This window comes from Myotis davidii, unplaced genomic scaffold, assembly GCF_000327345.1.
Source record: "Myotis davidii unplaced genomic scaffold, ASM32734v1 scaffold1069, whole genome shotgun sequence".
Taxonomy (NCBI): domain Eukaryota; kingdom Metazoa; phylum Chordata; class Mammalia; order Chiroptera; family Vespertilionidae; genus Myotis; species Myotis davidii.
The window spans coordinates 2,379,871-2,390,991 of NW_006300018.1; the positions used below are offsets into that span (position 1 = coordinate 2,379,871).

Here is an 11,121-nt window from a genome sequence, read left to right on the forward strand (position 1 = left end):
TCTTTATCACGTAGGTATTGAAATATTTTAGTCATAAAATGAAATAATTTTAAAAATATAGCTGGGTGTGGCTCAGTGGCTGAGCAATGATCCAGAAACCAAGAGGTGGTTTGCTAACCACTGCTCTAGAATCATCAGAGGATTCGATTCTAGAGTTCATTAAATCATATAATTTCAATTAAAGAGATGACCCCCAATGATTTTTTCTCATCATTGATGTTTCAATCTCTCTCTCCCTCTCCCTTCCCCTCTGAAATCAATAAAAATGTATTTAAAAAAATAAAAATAAAAATGAACTGACCAACAGAAATAGCCGCCTTTCCCATTCTTTTTCTTACTATCTGCCATCTTACTGCCCTCATCATTTTTGACTCTTTCCTGCTCTCTCTGCCCCCATCACCTGACAAATCCAATTTGGCATTTTCTTTTCATTTACATTGTCACACTATCACTCTGGGTACAGAATACCATACATGTTCCTCTTTTTTCTGCCTCCAATCTTTCTCACTATATAGCTGCTATTTAATATTTTTAAAGATGACATTTCCTGATCAAGAAGCACCTGTGCCGTTTTTCTTCTCCTAATGTTTATGACCAACAGCCATTTCTTTTTCCTATAAAACTAACTCTTGCTTCTCCCCAAATGAACCTTCTCTTCAGCCAACTTCATCTACTTGCGTCCCTAAGAGTGAAGCTTAGATGTCTCTAGGCTTTTGTTCATCCGATTTCCTAGTCTAGAATGAGAAGTCATTCCCTCAGGGCCTTAAAAAAAAGACTCAAAATTCCCAAATGCAACCCAAACTGGCTCTGTCACCTCTCTATTCCGCATCTGTCAACATTTTGTGCTCATTTTATAATCTATCTTACATTTGAAGATAAACTCCTCTATATACTGCTTTGTTTGATGTATGTGTCTTTACCTCCCCACAAAAACTATAAGATCCTTAAGGCCAGAAGTTGCCACCATAGTGTGCCGGAGCTGGTTTGTCGGCTCGTTAAAGCCAGCTGGGCACATCGCTATCCAGCTCCCTGTTCGGTGACACACTGGTAGCTTGAAATGGCCATGGTGGAAATCAGCAAATGCTACAAATTAGGGCTTTTTCTGGTTTGTTTTTATGGGAAGCAGTGTAAACTGTTTACCAGCACATCACTGGAATTTGGGTAATTGAATTTTATGCTTCTCTTTCAAAATGCCCACTATGGTGTTCTGCATCCAGTAGTAGACCAAAAACTTTTGATTAACAAAAGCAAACACAAAATGCCAGCATAATTTATTCAGTAATTAAATAAACAAATCATTCATCAAGGAGTGGAGCATCTAATGTGTTTTTTAAAATGGTGTGATAGCTCATATCCATCTTTAGTTTCACAGTATTTACCAAGAATAGTTTTATGGTTTTAAAAAGTTCAATATTTCTCGGGACTCAAACTCTCAGAAAAAAAGTACACATAAATTTCTCAATTTTAAAAGATAAATTGAGGGTTTATAAAGTCATTGCTTTGATTTTGAGAGTACTTTATTTCTCTTGACACACTAAATTGCTGATGCAACAGATTCTACAATTACATTAATTACTTATTTTATTATCACATAACTTATTTTTAGCACATTAATCCTTTTACTTAACTTCCACAAGTGCAAACAGTGGGATTATGCACAATTTGTTAAATCAATTCCTTTCCTCAAACAACCATGACACAAGCAATGACAAAAGCACTGGGGACCCAGGATAGAACTGAGTCAGTAGAGACTTTGGTTGGGAAATACTCTGCCCAATTCTCCAGCTTGTATGTTAGACCATGCTTGGATACAAATCATCCGTAACACCCAGATCATGTTGTGAAGTCAGAAAGGGGACGGGAAGAGAGACTGGGTAAAGGAGATAGGATATGATGGAGTCCTCACATGTGGGAAAGAATAGCTTAACTTACTGGCGAGAAAGTCACATAACCTTGGCAATGCTCATGGGATACAACAGTACCTAAGGCTCTGAAGACCAACGCCTAGTTAGACATCTTTTAGACATTTAAGAAAGTTCTTTGCTGACAGCTATCTATACAGAGGATCAGATATGGCTAGATAGGTGGCTTCTCAACCAAGCATCATTTTGTCTAAGGTGAGACCTGTAGAAGAGAGTGCAACACTATAGGGCCTCAACCAGTGGCAATTCTGTCCCCACAGGGACATCTGACAATATATGGAGATATTTTGGGTCATCATAACTCCAGGTTGGGTGGGGGCAGTACTACTGGCATCTTGTGGGTAGAGGCCAGAGGCTGTTAAACATCCTCCAATGCATAGGACGCCTCTCAAAATAAATAATTTGGTCCAAAATGTCAATCGTGCTGAGGTTGAGAAACCTGCTGTAGAATTACAAGAGGAGAACTGGGCAGCTTACATTTCAAATTATAGCTTCGAAAAGTTTGCACAAAATGCACACAGATGTTAAGTACATTCTCATTTTTATAAAAAAAATTAGTATATACACACATATATGTTCTCCTTACACTAAACTGTATCCCACCTGTTCTCCTCCTCACCTCATACCTGAAGATAGCTCTGCCTCTGTCTTATCTGCCTTATGGAAACTCTGGCCTGGACTGCAGCATCGGAGAACACTGGAAAGCCTTTCCTGCCTGGATTTTGATGACATCTAGCTTGCAACCTGATGTTTTTCTACAGACTGACAGTTTCTGTCCTCTCACAGCTGCTCTAAACTTATCACCTAAACATGCTAATAAAGCATATTATTTACATGACACATAGCTGAATTAAGAAAAATCTCTTTACAAAGCTCAGTTCTAACTAGTATATTATTGATCATAGTTGTATTACTTTAATCATTAAGGATTTAAATATAAAATAGCAATTTAAAAATTAAACATTCTTTCTACCACTTTAGTCTATAATTAATGCATTCATATAATCAAGCAAATGGAAGAGAACAAAGAGCTTATCTAGTCCAAGTCCCTCATTTCACAGATGAAGAAAATGATGCTCAGTTTCGTAAGTGACTTTCCCAAAGCCAAAATGCTAACTAGTAGCTGAGCAAGGACTAGAATTCTGAGCTCCTATATCTTAATATAAAACTCTTTAAATTAAAATACACATTACAAAAGATCCAGAATTGCTAAAGTAATATATTCCAATGAATTTTTATATATAAAAATATAAGAATCATGTATATAATTATGATAAACTCTAAATATATTATGCATATTAACATAGAGATATAAAATGAGATATATTAAATATTTTCAGGTCTCTTTCTCAAGTTACTTGTTATATATTAAATTACTGAAATGCGTGTCATTAAGTTGACTTCACATTAGTATAAATAATCTATAGTAAAAAAACTGACAAACATGGCATGAAAAAGAATAAAATCTATTACTAACTATAATAATTATAATGTGCTACATTTGAATTTCCTATGAATATATCTTTATTATACCATCAATCAAATTAGAAAAAAATAAGAATGACAGTAGTGTCTGGCCAGTGTGGCTCAGTGGCTGAGCACTGGCCCATGAACCAAGAGGTCACCCGTTTGATTCCTGGTCAGGGCACATGCCCGGGCTGCAGGAGGCAGCTGATTGATGTTTTTATCTCTCTATCCCTCTCCCCTCCTCTCTCTCTCTCTAAATATCAAGAAAAACATATTTTTTAAAAATCATTATAGTATTAATGTGGTTTTCTTTGTAGTCTAATAATAGTATATTGTTTCTACAATTTTTTGTAGAAAATTATACTCTATAATATACCACAAATAACATGTTTTTTAAAAAAATTCACATTAATAAACATTAAGATAGTTTAATACAGAAAAATAATAACCTGCCATCTTCTTGATCAACATAAAAGCAAATTCCCCATTAAATTGCTCTCAACCTCTTCCATCAACAAGTAACTACTGCTAGAGCCATCCCCATTCTTGTCTACTTACTAAAAATAGTAACATTATATACTTTCAATTTCGTAAGGCTTTTCGTATTTTTCATGCAATATTATGCATTTACCTAAAAGAATAATAGTTTCAAATATGCAAATATGGGTAGAAACTGAATAGATAATTTCTAACAATCAGATATCATTTAAATGATAATTAAATTATTTAGGTAATATCAAGCTTATTTGAAAGACATCCTTCCTGTTGATTTATGGTTTTAATGGCAAACACTATAAATTCAGTGCTATATTTTTAATACTTTAAAAATTCTTAACTATTTTACTATTTATCAACTTCTAAACTTACCTGGGTCTTGTTTTAGGTAAATATGTCAGTTGTTTCCAACAATTTGTTATGACATTATGAATCCAACCATCACCTACAATATTGTGACAGTTCAAAAATTAAGATTAGGTCTTGGAATAAAATTTTAATTTTTATCCAAATTTATCACGCTACATTTATGCAACTATCTAATGTGTATGCATATTTTTTCATAAAAATTTTCAGAGATATACAAAAGTAGAGTAAACATAACAATGAACCCACACATATCCCAGACTCAACAACTATCCAGATTTTGTCATATGTGCTCCATTTATTTCTTTTTATTATTGTTGTTATTCAGTTATTCTAAAGCAAATTCTAAATCTTTGATTATTTTCCCCATACATACTTCAGTAAGCATTACTTTAAAAAAAATGATTTTTTTACATACCTACAACAGCTTTGTCACATAACTACAATGTCATTATCACAGTCAACAAAACTAAAAATTATTTCTTAGTATAATGTAAGACACATACAACCACATCTTAAGCTGAATCTATAAAGGAGGAAATTGACTGGACTAAGAGTTAGGGCATTTACAGATGGATACTATACTTATCGGGGTGATCACTTTTTCTACACTTGAAATTAATATAATAGTGTATATCAACTATAATTGCAAAATAAGTTAATTTAAAATAAAAAAACACTTTTTAAAGAATTAGGACACTTAATTCCCATAGGTCAAAGACCAAAAACCAGCACATAGGAGTTAAACACAACAATGCTGCCCAGCAAGTATGGCTCAATGGTTAAGCATCAACCCACGAACCAAGAGTTCACCGGTTCAATTCTCAGTTGGGCACATGCCTGGATTACAGCTCTATCCCCAGTGAGGGGCATGCAGGAGGCAGCCAATCGATGTTTCTCTTTCTTTTTTCTTCTTTTTTTAAAAATATATTTTATTGATTTTTTACAGAGAAGAAGGGAGAGGGATAGAGAGTTAGAAACATCTAGAGAGATCGACCAGCTGCCTCCTGCACGCCCCCCAGCGGGGATGTCCCCGCAACCAAGGTACATGCCCTTGAGTCCGCAGGCCGATGCTCTATCCACTGAGCCAAACCGGTTCGGCCGATGTTTCTCTTTAATTGATGTTTCTATCTCTCTATCTTCTCCCTTCCTCTTTCTCTAAAATCAATAAAAGCATATTTTTTAAAAAGAAAATAAAAACACTAATGGCTCATGAAGATATGATATTAAACAACCTCTAGTGAAATGGGTAAATGTTAGCTTTTTTATTAGATTCCAAATCTTTTTCTTTTCTTTTTTTTTGTTGATCCTCACCCAAGGACATTTTTTCATTGATTTTTTTAGAGAGAGTGGAAGGGAGAGGGAGAGATAGAGAGAGAAAACACTGACGTGAGAGAGACACATATATTGGTTGGTTGCCTTCCACAAGCGCCCTGTCCTGTTCAGGGCCTGCCACCAAGATACACGCCCTTGATCGGAATCAAATCTGGGACCCTTCAGTCCGTGGGCCAATGCTCTATCCACTGAGCAAACCCGGGTAGGGCAGATTCCAAATCTCTTTTAATTAAAATGTCCAAAAACTGAAGCATAATATTCTGCAACAGTTAACACCCCCTACTAGGAACTGCTGTTTCCAATCAACCTCTGGAGTTTGTTGGCCAGCAGACTGCAATATACACAGTTGATGCTCGATAAATTTTTGTTGAAAAAAATATAGTTTTTTCCAAATCCTATATAAGATTATAGAAGTTGTTTTCATTCTATATGTTATCTTAACAAAAACATCTCTAGCCATAGAAAACTTTTGAGTTAAGAAAATACTAGTACACAACATTTAGCATGTCTAACTAAGAAATGGATATTCTTGGTCTATACTGATGGCATAATTTTACTGCAGAAAGAAAAACTGCATTTCAAAACCTTTGGGATCAGCAGTGACAGGAGTTTTAAAAATTTTAGCTAATCACTTTCCTTTATAGTTTGGGAACAAAGAAAGAAGCAACAGGCCTTCCCACCTTATATTTCCAGAGCATTCTGGAAAGGCTGCTCTTCTAATCTCCATTCCAGCCTACAGTATAAGCATCTGGATGAAAAATCAGGAGGAGATAGAATCGTAGGCTACTATAGTTGAAAGGGGCTTTAATTCACCTAGGTTCAACCACCCTTCCTTCTCTCTACATCTAGGAAACAGAACATCGAGAGCCAAGGGTATAGAAGCAAAGGGGTCTTCCAGTTCCAATTCTCAGTGCAAGCATATAGTGGGGATAAAATAAAGGTAAGGCATAAAACCAGAAAAAGAGGACTATACCTTAAGTATAAAATACAACTTAGAAAAGAAAAGATAATAACTGTAGGCTACACATGAATTCACTTACTTAATGGAATATTGTCCGCACTTAGTCCACCAAATAAGAAAAGCTTATCATCAGCTATTGGTGTTAAAGTATGCCATGATCGATGTTTAGGATTTTCTCCATTAATAGGAATCCTGTGGCAAAAATATAAATATAAAAATCTAGGTGCTGTGTTAGTTAAAATAAATGGTTTTCAATAATCTTAAAGGGAAAAACTGCTCTTACTAATTTAAAATTTTTAAAAATTATTTGGTGAGTTTAAACAACCTCTTCACGTAGTGTCTATTCTACCTGGTCATAGAACACAGATTAAAAATTAATTCCCAGTTAATACACAATGCATACTCAGCATCATTCTTGTTGGTTAATCAATACAACTTCCTCAAGTGTTTCAACGTAATTATTTTCATGGCTATAACCTTTAACTGTTGTTTCATGTTTAATTTTGTGTTTTCAGCAGATTTCCTCAATGGTATTATGGGCTTTTGTTGTTGTTTTTACTTGGTCTATTTGTTGTAGACTTTCCCAAAGCATTCTCTTTACTCTAGCTTCAAACAAAAGCATGCAAGCCATTCCAGATCGAGGAAAAAAACTCTACTAAAGGTTACAACAAATACCGTTCTATTCCTTAAAAAATAGAAACAGAAGTAAAAACATAAGCACAAAAGTTTAACTAATTTAGGAGGTGAGAAGGCACCATTCTCCAGCATTCTGGAATGCTCCAGAAGAACATGGGCCATTTGTAGAAGATGTTATTTGCTTTACTCCAAACTGGAAATACTTTCATTTATTGTTTTATTTACTACAAAAAGCATTTTTATTTGAAAACATTCAACAACCACAAAAATATTTAATGTTTTATATAATCGTGTTTTCCAGCAATAAGAAACAATAATTTGGTATATATGTGTCTGGATTTTAATGTGCATATAAATATTTATTAAAAATTATAAATGGGGCCGAAACCAGTTTGGCTCAGTGGATAGAGCATCGGCCTGCAGACCGAAAGGTCCCGGGTTCGATTCCGGTCAAGGCATGTACCCGGGTTGCGGGCACATCCCCAGTGGGAGATGTGCAGGAGGCAGCTGATCGATGTTTCTCTCTCATCGAAGTTTCTACCTCTCTATCTCTCTCCCTTCCTCTCTGTAAAAAATCAATAAAATATATTTAAAAAATTATAAATGGGATATGTTCCATTCTGTAATTTTTTTCACTTTACTAGAACGTTGTAGAATATTTCCATGAAGTAGATTCCTTTGCTAATGGAAGCATGGCAGTCCTTTGGGCAGATGTACTATGATTTAAACAATCCCCACTTATGAGCATGAAGGTTGATCTCAAGTTTTTGTTTTCATAAATAATGTTGCAATAAACATTTTTGTTTAATAAATGCACATAAATATACTTGTCCAATTATTGTCTTCAGAGAAATTCTGGATCAAAGTAGAAATTCCATTTTCTATTTTAAACATATTGTCAGACTACCCTCCAGTAAAACTGTACCAATTTATACTTCTTCTAATTATGTTGTTACACCCTGGCACACATTGGTCATTTGTAGTTATTTTTATCTGATAGTGAAAACTAGTTTTATTAGTATTACCATTTCTTTAATATTCTATGAAGTTGAACATTTTTTAAAAATAATTTTGCCTATTTATATGTGTTTTTTTTTGAGTTGCTCATTCATGTTCTTTGCCCACTTTCTTATTGGATTATTTGCCTTTTTTTTTTTTTTTTACTGACTTAGTTCTTGCAGATCTCAGCCCACTCTTTTAGAAATACTACAAATATTATATAAAGTATATGACTGTCTCGCCACTATGCTGAACACATGACACTAATACAAAATAATATTAAATGTACAGTGTAATTCAAAAAATAAAAAAATTAAAAAGAAAAATTCAAAATAAAAAATACTATGGAATTCAAAAAAACATCAAAAAGAAATACTATAAATATTACTTCTAACTTATTTTTTGTTTGCATTTGCCAATCTGCCTTTTAACTTTTGTGGTATATTTTTTAAGACAGAAATAATTAATTCTTAAGTAGTTTTATCAACCTATCTTTTAATTTATGAAGTTTGAGATTATATCATTTTTAGAAAAGCCTTCTCCATGGCAAGATTTTATAGATAATCTGCTTTTTTTACACTCTTGTGGTTTCATTTTTTATAGCATTTATACTTTGAAATAATATATAGCTCTGAGTTCATCTCATTACATGAATAGATGAATTGATAACTAAACATATTTATTCTATTGCTAAATATAGATTATGAGCCATAAATAAAATCTGACTTTTATCCACTCCATTATCTGTTCACCTGTGATGACCCTATTCAACTGTTCCTTTATTTCTTCTACTGACCAGTCCTAAAGAACATAGTATATAAAACCAGTACTTCTACATAATCAATTTTCAACTGCTAGTGTTCTCATGTTTTATATAGTTGGGTTAAAAAACAAACTCTAATCTATATGTTCTTTGCGTAGACATATTATCTGAAGAGAAAAATATAATAATTCCGTTTTAGAGACCCCAATTTGGATTATGGTGCACACACATATACAGACACACACAGAAATGCCTATAGGTAAAAACAAACACATTTCATACTTACCTTCCAGACCAAATCCAGGTATCTAAGTTTAGATAGTGCAAATCATTCATCCTAGTTTGCTAAAATAAAAGTGTGTTAAACTGGTCAGTGTTTTACATCTTTCATAAGCTAAAATTTTGTTTTTAAAGTAGTTTTTATTAAAAGTAGATTATCTCTATTTTACTTAAGATCATAAGTTTATATATTGGGAAACAATACTTAGCACTAATAAAGTTAACATAGAGCTATCAAATTAATGTGCCAAGGGGGAAAGGAAGAAATGAGTTTAAACTAACAGGATTTAGATGACAAGAAATGAAACTTTTCTAATAATACACTAAAGTGAAGGATTATCCTCATTAAAATGTGATTTATCTGTGATGATTCATGTATGGTCTGTTTGGGAACAGAAGATAAAAGTTATTGAAGGACACAATCATTTCTAGATTTTTTTAATGTTCAGTTGTTCTATAAATTCAGAGGATATGTTTTTATAAGAAGCATCACACATAAAAAGATTATACTAACCAAAACACGTCCACCAAAGATATAGCCCTTATTCCCAAGAACTGCACACGCATGTGCGGCTCGTGGCTGTGGTGGGACTCCACCCTGCAAGCAGAGACCAGAAAACAGTGCAAAACTTGAAACTTGTGAAATCACATTCTTATGCTTAGCATGAAAAATACTTGACTGCTAAGCTCCCATTACCTATGTAATTCCATTAGAAAGCCTAATGTGAATTCCACTCTAAATCAGTGATTTTTCAACCGCTGTGCCGCAGCAGGCACACTGGTGTGCCACAAGAATTTTTAAAACAGGCAATACCTGACTTTTTAGCCAGGGCCACTGACCTCTTCTTTCTTAGACTATGAAATTAAAACACTGACACCCTAGCTGGTGTGGCTTAGTGGAGAGAGCATCGGCCTGTGGACTAAAGGGGACTGGGATCGATTCTGGTCAAGGCACACGCCTGGGTTGCAAGCTTGATCCCAGTGTAGGGCTTACAGGAGGCAGCCAATCAATGATTCTCTCTCTCTCCCTCTTCCTTCTTCTCTAAAATCAATAAAAAATGTATTTTAAAAATATATTATTTTTTTAAAAAGGATTACTTGTTTTTTAAAAAAAATGACAACAGCTGTTGTTCAGTGGTTAGAGCACTGGCCCACTCACCAAAGGGTGGTGGATTTGATTCCCAGTCAAGTGCACATACCTGAGGTTGCATGTTTGATCCCAACCCTGGTTGGGGCACGTGCGGGAGGCAACCAATTGATGTGTCTCTCTTACATTGATGTTTCTCTCTTTCTCCCCTGCTCCTTGCCTCCCTCTACTCTCTCTCTAAAAATCAATGAGGAGAAAATGACAGCAGTCACCACAACAGTAGATGTCTGGTGTAAATAGATCAAAATTATACGAAATTTTTTTGTAAGATTAGCAAAAAAATATATATTGGTGTGCTGCAGAATTTTAGTAATTAGTTCATGCGGGCCATGAAATGAAAAAGGTTGAAAATTACTGCTCTAAATAGTAAGATACCTCGTTTTATTGTGCTTCACCTTATTGCGCTTTGTAGATATTGCGTTTTTTTATAAATTGAAGGTTTGTGGCAACTCTGCATCAAGCAAGTCCATCAATGCCATTTTTCCAACAGAATTTGCTCACTTTGTGTCTGTGTCACATTTTGGTAAGTCTCAAAATATTTCAAACTCTTTTTATTATATTTATTTTTATTTATTATCCTATCTAATAAAAGGCAAAAAGGGTAATTAACCGTACCTCTGCTATGCTTCCCATTGGCTAATCAGCGAGATATGCAAATTAACTGCCAACTAAGATGGCGGCCGGCAGCCATGCAGCTGGAGCGAGCAGGAGGCTTGCTTGCTCCAGTGATGGAGGAAGCCAAGGTTCCCCA

The 11,121-nt window shown here is 34.5% G+C and overlaps 1 protein-coding gene across 2 annotated transcripts in view; it reads right to left on the reverse strand.

The window, feature by feature from the left end:
* The window catches only part of KLHDC1 (kelch domain containing 1), a 55,042-nt gene that overhangs the window by 16,356 nt on the left and 27,565 nt on the right, over positions 1–11,121 (reverse strand). For both annotated transcript variants that reach the window (XM_015571995.1, XM_015571996.1), the window contains exons 6-9: positions 9,738–9,821; positions 9,231–9,289; positions 6,626–6,738; positions 4,257–4,329 (exon numbers count right to left, since the gene is read on the reverse strand). In XM_015571995.1, the coding sequence (XP_015427481.1) occupies positions 4,257–4,329; positions 6,626–6,738; positions 9,231–9,289; positions 9,738–9,821 (329 nt within the window). The remainder of the gene's footprint in view (positions 1–4,256; positions 4,330–6,625; positions 6,739–9,230; positions 9,290–9,737; positions 9,822–11,121) is intronic.